This window comes from Anomaloglossus baeobatrachus, chromosome 6 (assembly GCF_048569485.1).
Source record: "Anomaloglossus baeobatrachus isolate aAnoBae1 chromosome 6, aAnoBae1.hap1, whole genome shotgun sequence".
Taxonomy (NCBI): Eukaryota; Metazoa; Chordata; class Amphibia; order Anura; family Aromobatidae; genus Anomaloglossus; species Anomaloglossus baeobatrachus.
Genome location: NC_134358.1, coordinates 581,397,266 through 581,420,725, shown reverse-complemented (window position 1 = coordinate 581,420,725; position 23,460 = coordinate 581,397,266). Strand labels below are relative to the sequence as shown.

The window sequence follows — 23,460 nt, the reverse complement described above, 5'->3', positions numbered from 1 at the left end:
ACAGGTGACAGCTGAGGTGTAATATCCCAGTATACAGTATAATACAGGTGAGATATCAGGTGAGGTGTAATACCCCAGTATACAGTATAATACAGGTGAGATATCAGGTGAGGTGTAATATCCCAGTATACAGTATAATACAGGTGAGATATCAGGTGAGGTGTAATATCCCAGTATACAGTATAATACAGGTGAGATATCAGGTGAGGTGTAATATCCCAGTATACAGTATAATACAGGTGAAATATCAGGTGAGGTGTAATATCCCAGTATACAGTATAATACAGGTGAGATATCAGGTGAGGTGTAATATCCCAGTATACTGTATAATACAGGTGAGATATCAGGTGAGGTGTAATACCCCAGTATACAGTATAATTCAGGTGAGATATCAGGTGAGGTGTAATCTCCCAGTATAATGCAGGTGAGATATCAGGTGAGGTGTAATACCCCAGTATACAGTATAACACAGGTGAGATATCAGGTAAGGTGTAATATCCCAGTATACAGTATAATACAGGTGAGATATTAGGTGAGGTGTAATATCCTAGTATACAGTATAATACAGGTGAGATATCAGGTGAGGTGTAATACCCCAGTACACAGTATAACACAGGTGAGATATCAGGTGAGGTGTAATATCCCAGTATACAGTATAATACAGGTGAGATATAAAGTGAGGTGTAATACCCCAGTATACAGTATAACACAGGTGAGATATCAGGTGAGGTGTAATACCCCAGTATACAGTATAACACAGGTGAGATATCAGGTGAGGTGTAATACCCCAGTATACAGTATAACACAGGTGAGATATCAGGTGAGGTGTAATACCCCAGTATACAGTATAACACAGGTGAGATATCAGGTGAGGTGTAATACCCCAGTATACAGTATAACACAGGTGAGATATCAGGTGAGGTGTAATACCCCAGTATACAGTATAACACAGGTGAGATATCAGGTGAGGTGTAATACCCCAGTATACAGTATAACACAGGTGAGATATCAGGTGAGGTGTAATATCCCAGTATACAGTATAATACAGGTGAGATATCAGGTGAGGTGTAATACCCCAGTATACAGTATAACACAGGTGAGATATCAGGTGAGGTGTAATACCCCAGTATACAGTATAATACAGGTGAGATATCAGGTGAGGTGTAATACCCCAGTATACAGTATAATACAGGTGAGATATCAGGTGAGGTGTAATATCCCAGTATACAGTATAATACAGGTGAGATATCAGGTGAGGTGTAATATCCCACTATACAGTATAATACAGGTGAGATATCAGGTGAGGTGTAATACCCCAGTATACAGTATAATACAGGTGAGATATCAGGTGAGGTGTAATACCCCAGTATACAGTATAATACAGGTGAGATATCAGGTGAGGTGTAATACCCCAGTATACAGTATAATACAGGTGAGATATCAAGTGAGGTGTAATACCCCAGTATACAGTATAATACAGGTGAGATATCAGGTGAGGTGTAATACCCCAGTATACAGTATAATACAGGTGAGATATCAGGTGAGGTGTAATACCCCAGTATACAGTATAATACAGGTGAGATATCAGGTGAGGTGTAATATCCCAGTATACAGTATAATACAGGTGAGATATCAGGTGAGGTGTAATATCCCAGTATACAGTATAATACAGGTGAGATATCAGGTGAGGTGTAATACCCCAGTATACAGTATAATACAGGTGAGATATCAGGTGAGGTGTAATATCCCAGTATACAGTATAATACAGGTGAGATATCAGGTGAGGTGTAATATCCCAGTATACAGTATAATACAGGTGAGATATCAGGTGAGGTGTAATATCCCAGTATACAGTATAATACAGGTGAGATATCAGGTGAGGTGTAATATCCCAGTATACAGTATAATACAGGTGAGATATCAGGTGAGGTGTAATATCCCAGTATACAGTATAATACAGGTGAGATATCAGGTCCTCACCTGATATCTCACCTGTATTATACTGTATACTGGGGTATTACACCTCACCTGATATCTCACCTGTATTATGTATTATGAGGTGTAATACCCCAGTATACAGTATAATACAGGTGAGATATCAGGTGAGGTGTAATATCCCAGTATACAGTATAATCCAGGTGAGATATCAGGTGAGGTGCAATATCCCAGTATACAGTATAATACAGGTGAGATATCAGGTAAGATGTAATACCCCAGTATGCAGTATAATACAGGTGAGATATCAGGTGAGGTGTAATATCCCAGTATACAGTATAATACAGGTGAGATATCAGGTGAGGTGTAATACCCCAGTATACAGTATAATACAGGTGAGATATCAGGTGAGGTGTAATACCCCAGTATACAGTATAATACAGGTGAGATATCAGGTGAGGTGTAATATCCCAGTATACAGTATAATACAGGTGAGATATCAGGTGAGGTGTAATATCCCAGTATACAGTGAAATACAGGTGAGATAACAGGTGAGGTGTAATACCCCAGTATACAGTATAATACAGGTGAGATATCAGGTGAGGTGTAATATCCCAGTATACAGTATAATACAGGTGAGATATCAGGTGAGGTGTAATATCCCAGTATACAGTATAATACAGGTGAGATATCAGGTGAGGTGTAATAACCCAGTATACAGTATAATACAGGTGAGATATCAGGTGAGGTGTAATACCCCAGTATACAGTATAATACAGGTGAGGTGTAATATCCCAGTATACAGTATAATACAGGTGAGATATCAGGTGAGGTGTAATATCCCAGTATAATACAGGTGAGATGACAGCTGAGGTGTAATATCCCAGTATACAGTATAATACAGGTGAGATATCAGGTGAGGTGTAATATCCCAGTATACAGTATAATACAGGTGAGATATCAGGTGAGGTGTAATATCCCAGTATACAGTATAATACAGGTGAGATATCAGGTGAGGTGTAATATCCCAGTATACAGTATAATACAGGTGAGATAACAGGTGAGGTGTAATATCCCAGTATACAGTATAATACAGGTGAGATATCAGGTGAGGTGTAATACCCCAGTATACAGTATAATACAGGTGAGGTGTAATATCCCAGTATACAGTATAATACAGGTGAGATATCAGGTGAGGTGTAATACCGCAGTATACAGTATAATACAGATGAGATATCAGGTGAGGTGTAATATCCCAGTATACAGTATAATACAGGTGAGATATCAGGTGAGGTGTAATATCCCAGTATACAGTATAATACAGGTGAGATATCAGGTGAGGTGTAATATCCCAGTATACAGTATAATACAGGTGAGATATCAGGTGAGGTGTAATATCCCAGTATACTGTATAATACAGGTGAGATATCAGGTGAGGTGTAATACCCCAGTATACAGTATAATACAGGTGAGATATCAGGTGAGGTGTAATATCCCAGTATACAGTATAATACAGGTGAGATATCAGGTCCTCACCTGATATCTCACCTGTATTATACTGTATACTGGGGTATTACACCTCACCTGATATCTCACCTGTATTATGTATTATGAGGTGTAATACCCCAGTATACAGTATAATACAGGTGAGATATCAGGTGAGGTGTAATATCCCAGTATACAGTATAATCCAGGTGAGATATCAGGTGAGGTGCAATATCCCAGTATACAGTATAATACAGGTGAGATGACAGCTGAGGTGTAACATCCCAGTATACAGTATAATACAGGTGAGATATCAGGTAAGATGTAATACCCCAGTATGCAGTATAATACAGGTGAGATATCAGGTGAGGTGTAATATCCCAGTATACAGTATAATACAGGTGAGATATCAGGTGAGGTGTAATACCCCAGTATACAGTATAATACAGGTGAGATATCAGGTGAGGTGTAATACCCCAGTATACAGTATAATACAGGTGAGATCAGGTGAGGTGTAATATCCCAGTATACAGTATAATACAGGTGAGATATCAGGTGAGGTGTAATATCCCAGTATACAGTGAAATACAGGTGAGAACAGGTGAGGTGTAATACCCCAGTATACAGTATAATACAGGTGAGATATCAGGTGAGGTGTAATATCCCAGTATACAGTATAATACAGGTGAGATATCAGGTGAGGTGTAATAACCCAGTATACAGTATAATACAGGTGAGATATCAGGTGAGGTGTAATACCCCAGTATACAGTATAATACAGGTGAGATATCAGGTGAGGTGTAATATCCCAGTATACAGTATAATACAGGTGAGATATCATGTGAGGTGTAATAACCCAGTATACAGTATAATACAGGTGAGATATCAGGTGAGGTGTAATATCCCAGTATACAGTATAATACAGGTGAGATATCAGGTGAGGTGCAGTATCCCAGTATACAGTATAATACAGGTGAGATATCAGGTGAGGTGTAATAACCCAGTATACAGTATAATACAGGTGAGATATCAGGTGAGGTGTAATATCCCAGTATACAGTATAATACAGGTGAGATATCAGGTGAGGTGTAATATCCCAGTATACAGTATAATACAGGTGAGATATCAGGTGAGGTGTAATACCCCAGTATACAGTATAACACAGGTGAGATATCAGGTGAGGTGTAATACCCCAGTATATAGTATAATACAGGTGAGGTGTAATATCCCAGTATACAGTATAATACAGGGGAGGTGTAATACCCCAGTGTACAGTATAATACAGGTGAGATATCAGGTGAGGTGTAATACCCCAGTATACAGTATAACACAGGTGAGATATCAGGTGAGGTGTAATACCCCAGTATATAGTATAATACAGGTGAGATATCAGGTGAGGTGTAATACCCCAGTATATAGTATAATACAGGTGAGATATCAGGTGAGGTGTAATATCCCAGTATACAGTATAATACAGGTGAGATATCAGGTGAGGTGTAATACCCCAGTATACAGTATAACACAGGTGAGATATCAGGTGAGGTGTAATACCCCAGTATATAGTATAATACAGGTGAGATATCAGGTGAGGTGTAATATCCCAGTATATAGTATAATACAGGTGAGATATCAGGTGAGGTGTAATATCCCAGTATACAGTATAATACAGGTGAGATATCAGGTGAGGTGTAATATCCCAGTATACAGTATAATACAGGTGAGGTGTAATATCCCAGTATACAGTATAATACAGGTGAGATATCAGGTGAGGTGTAATACCCCAGTATACAGTATAATACAGGTGAGATATCAGGTGAGGTGTAATATCCCAGTTCAGGAGTTCAAAAAATATACTCACATGTAGACTTGGGTGATATGTGAGAACGCCGTTATCACAGAGGGTCACATACTTCTTCTTCCACTCTTTATTTAAGGATTTTCCACTCCTCTTCAAAAGAATTCCCTGAAAAAACAAAACATAATGAAAAATCCAGTATTTCCCTGAAGTAACCAAAGTACAACCTCTGTACACAAATCCATCATCCACCCTGTGTAAAGGGAATCCGCCAGGTGATTGTCTACAACAATACTAATGTTATCTTTAAAGCCACCAATCACGAGGATTCTCCTATATACCCTACATACAGTGCTATACTGGCACTATCAGGCTGATTCTATACATACAGTGCTATACTGGCACTATCAGGCTGATTCTATACATACAGTGCTATACTGGCACTATCAGGCTGATTCTATGCATACAGTGCTATACTGGCACTATCAGGCTGATTCTATACATACAGTGCTATACTGGCACTATCAGGCTGATACTATACATACAGTGCTATACTGGCGCTATCAGGCTGATTCTATACATACAGTGCTATACTGGCACTATCAGGCTGATTCTATACATACAGTGCTATACTGGCACTATCAGGCTGATTCTATACATACAGTGCTATACTGGCACTATCAGGCTGATTCTATACATACAGTGCTATACTGGCACTATCAGACTGATTCTATACATACAGTGCTATACTGGCACTATCAGGCTGATTCTATACATACAGTGCTATACTGGCACTATCAGGTTGATTCTATACATACAGTGCTATCCTGGCGCTATCAGGCTGATTCTATACATACAGCACTATACTGGCACCATCAAGCTGATTCTATACATACAGTACTATACTGGCACTATCAGGCTGATTCTATACATACAGTACTATACTGGCACTATCAGGCTGAGTCTATACATACAGTGCTATACTGGCACTATCAGGCTGATTCTATACCTACAGTGCTATACTGGCACTATCAGGCTGAGTCTATACATACAGTGCTATACTGGCACTATCAGGCTGATTCTATACATACAGTGCTATACTGGTGCTATCAGGCTGAGTCTATACATACAGTGCTATACTGGCGCTATCAGGCTGATTCTATACATACAGTGCTATACTGGCACTATCAGGCTGATTCTATACATACAGTGCTATACTGGTGCTATCAGGCTGATTCTATACATACAGTGCTATACTGGTGCTATCAGGCTGAGTCTATACATACAGTGCTATACTGGCACTATCAGGCTGATTCTATACATACAGTGCTATACTGGTGCTATCAGGCTGAGTCTATACATACAGTGCTATACTGGCACTATCAGGTTGATTCTATACATACAGTGTTATACTGGTGCTATCAGGCTGAGTCTATACATACAGTGCTATACTGGCACTATCAGGCTGATTCTATACATACAGTGCTATACTGGTGCTATCAGGCTGAGTCTATACATACAGTGCTATACTGGCACTATCAGGCTGATTCTATACATACAGTGCTATACTGGCACTATCAGGCTGATTCTATACATACAGTGCTATACTGGCACTATCAGGCTGAGTCTATACATACAGTGCTATACTGGCACTATCAGGCTGATTCTATACATACAGTGCTATACTGGCGCTATCAGGCTGATTCTATACATACAGCACTATACTGGCGCTATCAGGCTGATTCTATACATACAGTGCTATACTGGCACTATCAGGCTGATTCTATACATACAGTGCTATACTGGCGCTATCAGGCTGATTCTATACATACAGTGCTATACTGGCGCTATCAGGCTGATTCTATACATACAGTGCTATACTGGCGCTATCAGGCTGATTCTATACATGCAGTGCTATACTGGCGCTATCAGGCTGATTCTATACATACAGTGCTATACTGGCACTATCAGGCTGATTCTATACATACAGTGCTATACTGGCACTATCAGGCTGATTCTATACATACAGTGCTATACTGGCGCTATCAGGCTGATTCTATACATACAGTGCTATACTGGCGCTGTCAGGCTGATTCTATACATACAGTGCTATACTGGCACTATCAGGCTGATTCTATACATACAGTGTTATACTGGTGCTATCAGGCTGAGTCTATACATACAGTGCTATACTGGCACTATCAGGCTGATTCTATACATACAGTGCTATACTGGTGCTATCAGGCTGATTCTATACATACAGTGTTATACTGGCGCTATCAGGCTGATTCTATACATACAGTGCTATACTGGCGCTATCAGGCTGATTCTATACATACAGTGCTATACTGGCGCTATCAGGCTGATTCTATACATACAGTGCTATACTGGCACTATCAGGTTGATTCTATACATACAGTGCTATACTGGCGCTATCAGGCTGATTCTATACATACAGTGCTATACTGGCACTATCAGGCTGAGTCTATACATACAGTGCTATACTGGCACTATCAGGCTGATTCTATACATACAGTGCTATACTGGCACTATCAGGCTGATTCTATACATACAGTGCTATACTGGCGCTATCAGGCTGATTCTATACATACAGTGCTATACTGGCGCTGTCAGGCTGATTCTATACATACAGTGCTATACTGGCACCATCAGGCTGATTCTATATACAGTGCTATACTGGCGCTATCAGGCTGATTCTATACATACAGTGCTATACTGGCACTATCAGGCTGATTCTATACATACAGTGCTATACTGGCACTATCAGGCTGATTCTATACATACAGTGCTATACTGGCACTATCAGGCTGATTCTATACATACAGTGCTATACTGGCACTATCAGGCTGATTCTATACATACAGTGCTATACTGGCGCTATCAGGCTGATTCTATACATACAGTGCTATACTGGCGCTATCAGGCTGATTCTATACATGCAGTGCTATACTGGCGCTATCAGGCTGATTCTATACATACAGTCTTATACTGGCACTATCAGGCTGATTCTATACATACAGTGCTATACTGGCGCTATCAGGCTGATTCTATACATACAGTGCTATACTGGCGCTATCAGGCTGATTCTATACATACAGTGCTATACTGGCACTATCAGGCTGATTCTATACATACAGTGCTATACTGGCGCTATCAGGCTGATTCTATACATACAGTGCTATACTGGTGCTATCAGGCTGATTCTATACATACAGTGCTATACTGGCGCTATCAGGCTGATTCTATACATACAGTGCTATACTGGCGCTATCAGGCTGATTCTATACATACAGTGCTATACTGGCGCTATCAGGCTGATTCTATACATACAGTGCTATACTGGCGCTATCAGGCTGATTCTATACATACAGTGCTATACTGGCGCTATCAGGCTGAGTCTATACATACAGTGCTATACTGGTGCTATCAGGCTGATTCTATACATACAGTGCTATACTGGCGCTATCAGGCTGATTCTATACATACAGTGCTATACTGGCACTATCAGGGTGAGTCTATACATACAGTGCTATACTGGCGCTCTCAGGCTGAGTCTATACATACAGTGCTATACTGGCACTATCAGGCTGATTCTATACATACAGTGCTATACTGGTGCTATCAGGCTGATTCTATACATACAGTGCTATACTGGCGCTATCAGGCTGATTCTATACATACAGTGCTATACTGGCGCTATCAGGCTGATTCTATACATACAGTGCTATACTGGCACTATCAGGCTGATTCTATACATACAGTGCTATACTGGCACTATCAGGCTGATTCTATACATACAGTGCTATACTGACACTATCAGGCTGATTCTATACATACAGTGCTATACTGGCACAGTCAGGCTGATACTATACATACAGTGCTATACTGGCGCTATCAGGCTGAGTCTATACATACAGTGCTATACTGGCACTATCAGGCTGATTCTAAACATACAGTGCTATACTGGCACTATCAGGCTGATTCTATACATACAGTGCTATACTGGCACTATCAGGCTGATTCTATACATACAGTGCTATACTGGCACTATCAGGCTGATTCTATACATACAGTGCTATACTGGCGCTATCAGGCTGATTCTATACATACAGTGCTATACTGGCACTATCAGGCTGATTCTATACATACAGTGCTATACTGGCGCTATCAGGCTGATTCTATACATACAGTGCTATACTGGCGCTATCAGGCTGAGTCTATACATACAGTGCTTTACTGGAGCTATCAGGCTGATTCTATACATACAGCGCTATACTGGAGCTATCAGGCTGATTCTATACATACAGTGCTAAAAATCTCAAAATTTTTAAAATAAGTACAGTTTGGAATGTTTAGTGCTGTAGTGCACAGTTGGTGCTGCTTTTTTGTTTTTTCTTCATTGAATTGGTCGGTGGTTGACCTCCACCTTGCTTTGCACCCCAATTTGGGATGTATTCCATCTGTCTAGATTTTGGCGGTTGGTGACTGTTCACATTGTCATCAGGCCCTGTCCACAGGCTATTTACTTCATGCAGCATTTGCTTGGACCTGTCCCGCCCACAGCCATGACTCAGTCATGGGTACGGGATTGAAATAGACCAGGTGAGTGCTGCTAAGAGCAGTTCTACTATTCATGTGTGAGGCCGTATGGCACATTTTATAAAAATATTTTAGTGTAGGACTGCTTCAAATGAGATTTGCCGTGACGTGGCGAAGCAGCTCAAGAAATTGCAATTTTTTGCCAAAAATCTCAAAATTTTTAAAATAAGTACAGTTTGGAATGTTTAGTGCTGTAGTGCACATTTGGTGCTGCTTTTTTGTTTTTTCTTCATAGCACTGTATGTATAGAATCAGCCTGATAGCTCCAGTATAGCGCTGTATGTATAGAATCAGCCTTATAGCGCCAGTATAGCACTGTATGTATAGAATCAGCCTGATAGTGCCAGTATAGCACTGTATGTATAGAATCAGCTTGATAGTGCCAGTATAGCACTGTATGTATAGACTCAGCCTGATAGTGCCAGTATAGCACTGTATGTATAGAATCAGCCTGATAGCGCCAGTATAGCACTGTATGTATAGAATCAGCCTGATAGTGCCAGTATAGCACTGTATGTATAGAATAAGCCTGATAATACCAGTATAGCACTGTATGTATAGAATCAGCCTGATAGCGCCAGTATAGCACTGTATGTATAGAATCAGCCTGATAGCGCCAGTATAGCACTGTATGTATAGAATCAGCCTGATAGCGCCAGTATAGCACTGTATGTATAGAATCAGCCTGATAGTACCAGTATAGCTTTGTATGTATAGAATCAGCCTGATAGTGCCAGTATAGCACTGTATGTATAGAATCAGCCTGATAGCGCCAGTATAGCACTGTATGTATAGAATCAGCCTGATAGTGCCAGTATAGCACTGTATGTATAGAATCAGCCTGATAGTGCCAGTATAGCACTGCATGTATAGAATCAGCCTGATAGCGCCAGTATAGCACTGTATGTATAGAATCAGCCTGATAGTACCAGTATAGCACTGTATGTATAGAATCAGCCTGATAGTGCCAGTATAGCACTGTATGTATAGAATCAGCCTGATAGTGCCAGTATAGCACTGTATGTATAGAATCAGCCTGATAGCGCCAGTATAGCACTGTATGTATAGAATCAGCCTGATAGTGCCAGTATAGCACTGTATGTATAGAATCAGCCTGATAGCGCCAGTATAGCACTGTATGTATAGAATCAGCCTGATAGTGCCAGTATAGCACTGTATGTATAGAATCAGCCTGATAGTGCCAGTATAGCACTGTATGTATAGAATCAGCCTGATAGCGCCAGTATAGCACTGTATGTATAGAATCAGCCTGATAGTGCCAGTATAGCACTGTATGTATAGAATCAGCCTGATAGTGCCAGTATAGCACTGTATGTATAGAATCAGCCTGATAATACCAGTATAGCACTGTATGTATAGAATCAGATTGATAGTGCCAGTATAGCACTGTATGTATAGAATCAGCTTGATAGTGCCAGTATAGCACTGTATGTATAGACTCAGCCTGATAGTGCCAGTATAGCACTGTATGTATAGAATCAGCCTGATAGCGCCAGTATAGCACTGTATGTATAGAATCAGCCTGATAGTGCCAGTATAGCACTGTATGTATAGAATCAGCCTGATAATACCAGTATAGCACTGTATGTATAGAATCAGCCTGATAGCGCCAGTATAGCACTGTATGTATAGAATCAGCCTGATAGTACCAGTATAGCTTTGTATGTATAGAATCAGCCTGATAGTGCCAGTATAGCACTGTATGTATAGACTCAGCCTGATAGTGCCAGTATAGCACTGTATGTATAGAATCAGCCTGATAGTGCCAGTATAGCACTGTATGTATAGAATCAGCCTGATAGCGCCAGTATAGCACTGTATGTATAGAATCAGCCTGATAGTGCCAGTATAGCACTGTATGTATAGAATCAGCCTGATAGTGCCAGTATAGCACTGCATGTATAGAATCAGCCTGATAGCGCCAGTATAGCACTGTATGTATAGAATCAGCCTGATAGTGCCGGTATAGCACTGTATGTATAGAATCAGCCTGATAGTGCCAGTATAGCACTGTATGTATAGAATCAGCCTGATAGTGCCAGTATAGCACTGTATGTATTGAATCAGCCTGATAGTACCAGTATAGCACTGTATGTACAGAATCAGCCTGATAGCGCCAGTATAGCTCTGTATGTATAGAATCAGCCTGATAGTGCCAGTATAGCACTGTATGTATAGAATCAGCCTGATGGTGCCAGTATAGCACTATATGTATAGAATCAGCCTGATAGTACCAGTATAGCTTTGTATGTATAGAATCAGCCTGATAGTACCAGTATAGCTTTGTATGTATAGAATCAGCCTGATAGTGCCAGTATAGCACTGGCTTTAGGTTATATAGGAAAATCCTGGTGAGTGGTGTGCTTTAAATAAAAAGGGCTTAACGGGAACCCGACACCAGGTTTGTCCCTTATGAGCTGCGGCCACCACCTCTGATACACAGCATTCTAGAATACTGTATATAAGAGCCCAGGCCACTCTGTATAACATAAAACAACACTTTTATAATACTCACCTGGGGGCAGTCTGGTGCGATGGGTGTCGCTGCTCATCTGTCCAGCGCCTTCTCTCTGCTGTGATCGCCGTCCACCTGCCCAGCCGTACATGCTTTGTGTCCTGCGTCACTCACACAGAGGGCTCCATTGCGCTCCTGTGCATTTTGATCTGCCCTGCTGAGGGCAGTTCAGAGTACTGTAGTGCGCATGCGCAGATGGTCTTTGACTTTTCCTCGCGCCTGCGCATTACAGTACTCTGCCCTGCCCTCAGCAGGGCCGATCACAAGTACAGGAGAGCAATTTGGGCCTGTGTGGATGACGTAGAACGCATCATCCCCAGGGGCCTCAGAAGGAGGACGGCGATTCTGCAAGATGGAGGAGGCGCCGGACCCAGAGCTGCGACACTCATCGGACCAGACTGTCCCCCCCAGGTGAGTATCAAAGGTTTTTTTATGTCCTACAGAGCAGCCTGAGCTCTTATATATAGTATTCTAGAATGAGGTATATAAGAGCTCACTGGTGGTGGCTGCAGCTCATAAGGAAATCACTTTTAAGGAGACCTTTCAGGATCAGTAAGTTTTATTGCTCTACCTTTTCCTGTTATTCTACTGTAAGCTCCATAGAATTCAGTGTCTCCTGCAGGCTAGTGTATGTAAATACAATTTGCATATTCATTGCTCCCCTTTCCCACCTATCTGTGCATTCACAATCACCGATGAGAGATGGGAGGGAGTATGGGTGGGAGCAGCAGTGCAAATTCAGTTCATATTTACTATGACTGATGCCAGCACTGAAGGGTGGGGGGAGCAGGCATATGCAGTCTGTATTTACTGTACATATGCTTCACTAGTTACTAGGTCACACTGAATGCTACAGCGGTTACAACAAGATAACAGGAAGAGGTAGTACAATAAAAGCTACTGATCCTGAAAGGTCTCCTTAAGCCCTATTTAAAGGGAACCAACCATCAGTATTTTCATATGTAAAGTAAAGCCAGTGCCGTACTGGCGCTAAGATGCTGAATGTAAGCATAGCTTGTGTTCGGAGATTAAATGTTTTATTTCAGAAATATGTGTAAGTAAAGTTCAAACAATGCACTGCTATTTGATTGACAGGTTCAACAGGGGCGGGAATTTGTGGGTGTGGGTTGTGCTATCTATTCTCACCCATTTGCCTGCCTACCTGGCCTTGGTAGATACTAGACTGCATGGGCTGCATTTTGAACATGCCCCTATCACATGACAGAAATGAAATCGTACCTGGAAGGAGCCCATACAGACTAGCATCTACCAAGGTCAGGCAGGCAGACAGGAGTGAAAATAGATAGCAAAACCCGACCCACCTATTACATGTTCTGTAGCAGCTATCAATCAAATAGCAGTGTATGGCTGGAAGTTCACTTGCACATATTTGTGAAATTAAACTTCCAATCTCAGGACACAAGCTCTGCTCACATTCTGCATCCAAGCGTTAGTATAGTACTGGCTTCACTTTATATATGAAAATCCTGATGGTGGGTTCTCTTTAAAGATAACATTAGTATTGTACTAGAAAATCACCTGACAGATTCCCTTTAATCCCAACATTCACTATCTGAATCTGCCAGCCCACCATGCACTCTCCCTCAACATCAACCCACCCACCATGTGTCCTTCTCTACCTCAACCTAGCACCTAACCTAATCTAAATCAACTCACTAACCACTCAGAACGCTTAGTGCAGCACTCAACTCCATCCTTTCATCACACTTCTAGTGACAGCAGGCACCTCGCCAACCCCTCTCGCTTCCAGAACGAAACACAACCTCTTGAAAATCATAATACAACCCTCATCTAACCTCTCACTACACCAAACCTGCATCTAACCTCTCTACACCAACACCGGTGTAACCCTTCTCTACACTAATTTCCATCTAACCTCTCTACACTAAGCTCCACCTAACCTATCTGTACACCAACCACCCAACTAACCTCTCTCCACACCAACCTCCCACCTAACGTCTCTCTAGACCATCCACTCATCTAACCTCTCTACACACCAACCCGCCACCTAAATTTTCTGTACACCAACCCCCATCTAACTTCTCTGTACACCAACCCCCATCTAACCTCTCTCTACACCAAGCTCCACCTATAGTCTCTGTACACCAACCCCCGTGTAACCTCTCTACATCCATCAAACCTCATCTAATCTCACTACACCAAGCTCCACCTAGCCTCTCTCTACACCAACCACCCATCTAACTTGTCTGTACACCAACCCTCATCCAACCACTGTACACCAACCCACCATCTAACCTCTATCCATCAACCCCATCTAACCTCTCTATACACCAACCCCCCACCCAATCAATTTCTACACCATGCTCCACCTAACCTACCGTATCTACACCAACCACCCATCTAATATCTCTACATCAACTCGTCATCTAACCTCTCTCCACACCAACCCCCACCTAACCTTTCTTTACACCAATCCCATCTAACTTCGCTCTACACAACACCCACATCTAACTTCTCTATACTCCAACCCTGATCTAACCTCTCTATACCAACCCACATCTTACCTCTCTATACCAACCCCACCTAACTTATCTCTACTCCAACCCCTCATATAACCTCCCTCTATATGAACTCCTATGTAACCTTTCTCTACAACAAAACAATCTACTACCAATAGATGAAGCTGCTCTCTCTTACAATCCATCCCCCTGTGAACTTCTGTTGGAGTGAGAACATTTCTTTACCTATTCTATAATCTCAGAGTTGTCGCCATCTCAGCCCATTTACGAAATAGTAAAGCCAGGTTTGCACTTACCGATCATGTGGTCAGTACTATCATTTCATAGATTCACAACTTCATTCATCGGTTGATTTAGGTATTGCAGATGCCAAAAAGGAACAGAATGCCGTAGAGAAAAGCAGAGGGTGGCAAAGCATGACGAGAATCATGGATGGGATAGAGAACGCACCACCATCCACAGAGTAGCTAATAATGAACCCATCAACTCACAATAAGTCTTAAAAGAGCCTAATCCTCCTCGTACTCAAATTCATAAAATTAAAGGGGAAAAAAAATCTAACAACTAATGGCAACTGCCTTTCTAATGTTCTTGTACGTGCTGCTCTGTCCCCCTGTAGTGTTCCTGTACATTCTACTCTGTCGTTTTACTTACACTATTAGCAATGGGTGGGGTCTCATAGACCCCTCGCCATTACTAACCTCTGATAAATGACAGCTGTGATTTTTTAACAAATCACAGTTGTCATTAACCCTTTATATAACCCTGATTGCCACCTCTCCAGGGCAATTGGGATGAGCCATGTAAGCGCCAGAATTGGTATATCTAATGGATGCAAAAATTCTGGGTGGCTGCGGGATGTTATATTTAGGCTGGAGAGGCCCAATAACCATGGGCCTCCCCAGCCAGAGAATACCAGACCCCAGCTGTCTGCTTTGGCTGGGTATCAAAACTGTGGGGGGCCTAAGCCATTTTTTCAAATTATTTATTTTTATACTCCACTTCGGACACAGATAGTTAGTGTGAGGGCAATCAATCACAAACATCAGCAGTCTGACTGCAATCAATCACAGGAAATGAAGAAAGGGTTAATCTGCTGCGCTGCCACACAGCCCAGATGATGTAGATCAAATATGATTCATTGGTCAATGCGTTTCAAAGCCCTCAGAGGCTTCTTCATCAGGACAATCACATACAGCTCCGGAGCGGAATCCACGAGAAAATGTATGGATGGAGTAAGGCTCAGAGTTCATAGAAGAAGCCGAGACCTGCAGGCTGTGAAGAGTGTTTGTGTGGAGGAATGGGCCAAAATCCACCTGATCGATGCAAGCGACTAATGTCTCCATACAGGTGGTGACTGGATGCTTCATCACCAACAAAGGCTTTTCTACAAAGTATTAAATACATTTCAGTAAATGTGTTCAATACTTTTCCCTGTCATTTCTCATTATTACTCATTAACTGTATATGATTGTCCTGATGAAGAAGCCTCTGGGGGCTTTGAAACGCATTGATCAATGAATCATATTTGATCTACATTGTCTGGACTGTGTGGCAGCGCAGGAGATTAACCCTTTCTTCTTTTCCATTTACTCATCTCCACGTAGGTTCTGCAGCGGCCTACAAGCATTTATGGTGGTTGTGAATTGGAACAACCACACGAGGTGAGCCTCTCTGAGTGTTTTCTCTTTTATTTCTAATTAGATAAGACCCTACTTGTGCGATTTCTCTTTACAGCTTCTAATTATTGCAACCAATCACAGATGCTGTCACAGAGGGTGGGTGCGAGAAGCAGTGAATATTCATAAGCTTTAATGAGTAGACCCGGAAACACTGTGACAGCCATGCAGAAACTCCTTAAGTATACGAGGGGCTGCTGATAAGTCTTTGGCTTTGTGATTTTTTTTTGTTTTTATGGTAACGAATGTTACATCATGTGAAAGCCTTAGGTGTCTAATATAGGTTTTCAAAATTTTGTGTTTGTTGCTCATGGTAACAGTGTTGTACGCATGCAGGAAAACAAAATGGCGGAGTGTAATGCGATATTCACACAACTGAGAGCAGATGAGTGATAAAATTCTTGTTTCTACAAGGAAAGTCCGCGGCGGATATTCATGGTGATATGTCGCAGACATTGGGGGATCATCAAGGACCTTCATATTCCACAGTTAAGAACTGGGTTGCCAAATGTAATAAGGGCCACTTCAGCAGCAATAATGAGGAACGTCCTGGACGCCCGAGAGTGGTGGTTGTTCCGGAGATCGTTGCTGCTGTGCACAACCTCATACTGGAGAATGCACCAATTACAGCAAAAGCAATAGCAGACATCATGGGGATTTCCCGGGAGCGTGTTTGTGTCATTATCCATGAACATTTGGACATGAGGAAGCTTCTGCAAAGTGGGTCCCCAAATGTCTGACAACAGATCAGAGAAGCAGCGAGTGACAAATTCCCGGTCCATTTGTCAGCATTTCCGGACTAAGAACTTCCTGGAGCAACTGGCCACTATGGATGAGACCTGGATTTATTTGTATGACCCTGAAAACAAGGAGCAGTCAAAAGAATGGAGGCACAGTGGCTCTCCTCGTCCAAAGAAGTTCAGGGTGCAATAATAAGCCACTAAGGTGATGGCGTCTGTGTTCTGGGATAAGGAGGGTGTGCTGCTAGTGGACTACCTTCAAAGGTATTACATTGAATAAGGTATTACATTGAACTTTTGGACCAATTGAAGGCAGCTCTGAAGGCCAAAAGGCTTTGCAAGCTGTCAAAAGGAATCTTGTTCCTGCAAGACAACACCTCCATTCACACGGCACAAGTGACCACAACAAAACTGTCAGAGCCGGGCTTCCAGCTGGTGACCACCCACCTTATTCACATAGCTCCCTCTGACTATCATCTGTTTCCAAACCTGAAGAAGCACCACAAGGTACCAAATGTCACACCATTTCTGATGCCATGGCTGCTACGGATGCCTGGTTTCAGGCACAACCGAAATCCTTCTTTTTGCTAGTCTTACAGATCTTGGAATACCGATGTAAGAAGTGTGTTGTCATTAGTGGAGAGTATGTGCAATAAGTGGAAAGTTTCATCATCCTATCTCGTTTCTTTCTGGGTAAAGCCAAAGACTTATCAGCAACCCTCGTAACTGACCTGCTTTAAACCCAGTTGGGCTTCCTTTGCTGGACCCTAGCCCTTACTAACAGCATTTTATAACACCTAAGTTCGGGTCCTTTAGACTTATATGGGGTTCGGTGTTCGAGTTCAAGTTCAGTCCTGAACCAGAGATTTAAGTCGGGCTGGACCCACTGAACCCAAACATCTGCGGGTTCGACCCTGTCTACGCAGGACCCAAGAATGTAGATCAGCTGTGGACACTGGGGCTAATAATGAGGGTCAGCTGTGGATTCAGGGGCCAATAATATGGATCAGATTTGGACTCAGGGGCAAATAACTAGGATCAGCTGCGGACTCAGGGGACAATAATGAGGATCAGCTGCGGACTCAGGGGACAATAGTGAGGATCAGCTGCGGACTCAGGGGACAATAATGAGGATCAGCTGCGGACTCAGGGGACAATAGTGAGGATCAGCTGCGGACTCAGGGGACAATAGTGAGGATCAGCTGCGGACTCAGGGGACAATAGTGAGGATCAGCTGTGGACTCAGGGGCCAATAATGAGGATCAGCTGCGGACTCAGGGGACAATAGTGGGGATCAGCTGCGGACTCAGGGGACAGTAGTGGGGATCAGCTGCGGACTCAGGGGACAATAGTGAGGATCAGCTGCGGACTCAGGGGACAGTAGTGGGGATCAGCTGCGGACTCAGGGGACAGTAGTGAGGATCAGCTGCGGATTCAGGGGACAATAGTGAGGATCAGCTGCGGACTCAGGGGACAATAGTGAGGATCAGCTGCGGACTCAGGGGACAATAGTGAGGATCAGCTGCGGACTCAGGCGACAATAGTGAGGATCAGCTGCGGACTCAGGCGACAATAGTGAGGATCAGCTGCGGACTCAGGGGACAATAGTGAGGATCAGCTGCGGACTCAGGGGACAATAATGAGGATCAGCTGTGGACTCAGGGGACAATAGTGAGGATCAGCTGCGGACTCAGGGGACAATAGTGAGGATCAGCTGCGGACTCAGGGGACAATAGTGAGGATCAGCTGCGGACTCAGGGGACAGTAGTGGGGATCAGCTGTGGACTCAGGGGACAATAGTGAGGATCAGCTGCGGACTCAGGGGCCAATAATGCTGATCAGCTGCGGACTCGGGACAATAATGAGGATCAGCTGCGGACTCAGGGGACAATAATGCGGATCAGCTGTGGACTCAGGGGCCAATAATGCGGATCAGCTGTGGACTCAGGGGCCAATAATGCGGATCAGCTGTGGACTCAGGGGCCAATAATGCGGATCAGCTGTGGACTCAGGGGCCAATAATGCGGATCAGCTGTGGACTCAGGGGCCAATAATGCAGATCAGCTGTGGACTCAGGGGCCAATAATGCGGATCAGCTGTGGACTCAAGGGACAATAATGAGGATCAGCTGTGGACTCAGGGGACAATAGTGAGGATCAGCTGTGGACTCAGGGGACAATAATGCGGATCAGCTGCGGACTCGGGACAATAATGAGGATCAGCTGTGGACTCAGGGGACAATAATGAGGATCACCTGTGGACTCAGGGGACAATAATGAGGATCAGCTGTGGACTCAAGGGACAATAGTGAGGATCAGCTGCGGACTCAGGGGACAATAATGAGGATCAGCTGTGGACTCAGGGGCCAATAATGCGGATCAGCTGTGTACTCAGGGGCCAATAATGCGGATCAGCTGTGGACTCAGGGGACAATAATGAAGATCAGCTGTGAACTCAGGGGACAATAATGAGGATCAGCTGTGGACTCGGGACAATAATGAGGATCAGCTGTGGACTCAGGGGACAATAATGAGGATCAGCCGTGGACTCAGGGGACAATAATGAGGATCAGCTGTGAACTCAGGGGACAATAATGAGTATCAGCTGTGGACTCAGGGGGCAATAATGCGGATCAGCTGTGGACTCAGGGGCCAATAATGCGGATCAGCTGTGGACTCAGGGGACAATAATGCGGATCAGCTGTGGACTCAGGGGACAATAATGAGGATCAGCTGTGGACTCAGGGGACAATAATGAAGATCAGCTGTGAACTCAGGGGACAATAATGAGGATCAGCTGTGGACTCGGGACAATAATGAGGATCAGCTGTGGACTCAGGGGACAATAATGAGGATCAGCCGTGGACTCAGGGGACAATAATGAGGATCAGCTGTGGACTCAGGGGACAATAATGAGGATCAGCTGTGAACTCAGGGGACAATAATGAGGATCAGCTGTGGACTCAGGGGACAATAATGAGGATCAGCCGTGGACTCAGGGGACAATAATGAGGATTAGCTGTGAACTCAGGGGACAATAGTGAGGATCAGCTGTGAACTCAGGGGCCAATAATGAGGATCAGCTGCGGACTCAGGGGACAATAGTGAGGATCAGCCGTGGACTCAGGGGACAATAATGAGGATTAGCTGTGAACTCAGGGGACAATAGTGAGGATCAGCTGTGAACTCAGGGGCCAATAATGAGGATCAGCTGCGGACTCAGGGGACAATAATGAGGATCAGCTGTGGACTCAGGGGACAATAATGAGGATCAGCTGTGGACTCAGGGGACAATAATGAGGATCAGCTGTGGACTCAGGGGACAATAGTGAGGATCAGTTGTGGACTCAGGGGACAATAATGCGGATCAGCTGTGGACTCAGGGGCCAATAATGCGGATCAGCTGTGAACTCAGGGGACAATAGTGAGGATCAGCTGTGGACTCAGGGGACAATAGTGAGGATCAGCTGTGGACTCAGGGGCCAATAATGCGGATCAGCTGTGAACTCAGGGGACAATAATGAGGATCAGCTGTGGACTCAGGGGCCGATAATGCGGATCAGCTGTGGACTCAGGGGACAATAATGAGGATCAGCTGTGGACTCAGGGGACAATAATGAGGATCAGCTGTGGACTCAGGGGACAATAATGAGGATCAGTTGTGGACTCAGGGGACAATAATGAGGATCAGCTGTGGACTCAGGGGACAATAATGCGGATCAGCTGTGTACTCAGGGGACAATAATGAGGATCAGCTGTGGACTCAGGGGACAATAATGAGGATCAGCTGTGGACTCAGGGGACAATAATGAGGATCAGCTGTGGACTCAGGGGACAATAATGAGGATCAGCTGTGGACTCAGGGGACAATAGTGAGGATCAGCTGTGAACTCAGGGGACAATAGTGAGGATCAGCTGTGGACTCAGGGGACAATAATGAGGATCAGCTGTGAACTCAGGGGCCAATAATGAGGATCAGCTGTGGACTCAGGGGACAATAATGAGGATCAGCTGTGGACTCAGGGGACAATAGTGAGGATCAGCTGTGAACTCAGGGGACAATAATGAGGATCAGCTGTGGACTCAGGGGACAATAGTGAGGATCAGCTGTGGACTCAGGAGACAATAATGAGGATCAGCTGTGGACTCAGGGGACAATAATGCGGATCAGCTGTGGACTCAAGGGACAATAGTGAGGATCAGCTGTGGACTCAGGGGACAATAATGAGGATCAGCTGTGAACTCAGGGGACAATAATGAGGATCAGCTGTGAACTCAGGGGACAATAATGAGGATCAGCTGTGGACTCAGGGGACAATAATGAGGATCAGCTGTGGACTCAGGGGACAATAATGAGGATCAGCTGTGGACTCAGGGGCCAATAATGCGGATCAGCTGTGGACTCAGGGGACAATAATGAGGATCAGCTGTGGACTCAGGGGACAATAATGAGGATCAGCTGTGGACTCAGGGGACAATAGTGAGGATCAGCTGTGGACTCAAGGGACAATAGTGAGGATCAGCTGTGGACTCAGGGGACAATAATGAGGATCAGCTGTGGACTCAGGGGACAATAATGAGGATCAGCTGTGGACTCAGGGGACAATAATGAGGATCAGCTGTGGACTCAGGGGACAATAATGAGGATCAGCTGTGGACTCAGGTGACAATAATGAGGATCAGCTGTGGACTCAGGTGACAATAATGAGGATCAGCTGTGGACTCAAGGGACAATAGTGAGGATCAGCTGTGGACTCAAGGGACAATAGTGACGATCAGCTGTGGACTCAAGGGACAATAGTGAGGATCAGCTGTGGACTCAAGGGACAATAGTGAGGATCAGCTGTGGACTCAGGGGACAATAATGAGGATCAGCTGTTGACTCAGGGGACAATAATGCGGATCAGCTGTGAACTCAGGGGCCAATAATGAGGATCAGCTGTGGACTCAGGGGACAATAATGAGGATCAGCTGTGGACTCAGGGGACAATAATGCGGATCAGCTGTGAACTCAGGGGCCAATAATGAGGATCAGCTGTGGACTCAGGGGACAATAATGAGGATCAGCTGTGGACTCAGGGGCCAATAATGAGGATCAGCCGTGGACTCAGGGGACAATAATGAGGATCAGCTGTGAACTCAGGGGCCAATAATGAGGATCAGCTGTGGACTCAGGGGACAATAATGAGGATCAGCTGTGGACTCAGGGGCCAATAATGAGGATCAGCCGTGGCCGAGGGGGCAATAATGAGGATCAGCCTGGACTCAGGGGTCAATAATGAGGATCAGCTTGGGCTCAGGGGGCAATAATGAGGATCAGCCTTGGCCGAGGGGGCAATATTTAGGATCAGCCTTGGCTGAGGGGGCAATAATGAGGATCAGCTTGGGCTCAAGGGTCAATAATGAGGATCAGCCTGGGCCAATAATGAGGATCAGTAGTGCAGTGAAAGGTTAATAATGAGGAGTGGCGGAGGTCACTGATCAATATTGAGGAGGAACTGCAAAGTCTGGTGCTACTGATAATAAAATATTGCTAAGCAGTGATCCAAACCCTACCCGAGTAAGGGACAGCGGGTCCACTCAGCCGGAGGTGGCCCTTGTAGAGCCCTTGTGGCACATTTGCCTGTGTATGGTGCACAGTATCATATGTAGGTTTCTTCCCATTACACATGGAAACACTTGGAGGTGCCGGATCCTCCGGACATGCAGAGGATTCAGACTACACTGGACATTGGTCAACAAAAAAAACCAAAAAACTGTTTTTTCCTTTTACAAAAACAAAATTAACTGGATTGAAATCTGTTTTTTTGCTCTGAATGTGAATGTGCGGTCAGATCTTTCTTCTATTGGGCAGGTCTTTCAGTGCCACACATTTTTTCTGGAAATATTACACAATAGTTCCGTGGTCAGCATTATATGACATACAGCTTACCTAGAGCGTCTGCTGATGATTTATGGGACTATTTGGCTTCAAGTCTCCTTCATGGTCCAGCAATAGTCGCTGCCAGACTAGGGTCTACACTCCATCATAGAAACGCTCCTCATGATGGTCACCTCGTGGTGCGAGTAAAGGACACACGTGAAGGGCGGCCGGGCAGCTTTGTGCAATGGATTTATCAGGTCCTGAAGTTATCTTACTTGTGGCCACATAGAAATGCTTCTTCCGGCTT

The 23,460-nt window shown here is 43.9% G+C and overlaps 2 protein-coding genes across 8 annotated transcripts in view; one reads left to right on the top strand and one right to left on the bottom strand.

Annotated features, from left to right (window-relative positions):
* LOC142243730 (uncharacterized) overlaps nucleotides 1–23,460 on the top strand; it is a 1,240,762-nt gene that overhangs the window by 274,760 nt on the left and 942,542 nt on the right. The window lies entirely within an intron of this gene.
* Nucleotides 1–23,460, bottom strand: part of LOC142243729 (arf-GAP with GTPase, ANK repeat and PH domain-containing protein 3-like) — a 367,370-nt gene that overhangs the window by 92,951 nt on the left and 250,959 nt on the right. For both annotated transcript variants that reach the window (XM_075315925.1, XM_075315926.1), the window contains exon 10: nucleotides 5,279–5,383. In XM_075315925.1, the coding sequence (XP_075172040.1) occupies nucleotides 5,279–5,383 (105 nt within the window). The remainder of the gene's footprint in view (nucleotides 1–5,278; nucleotides 5,384–23,460) is intronic.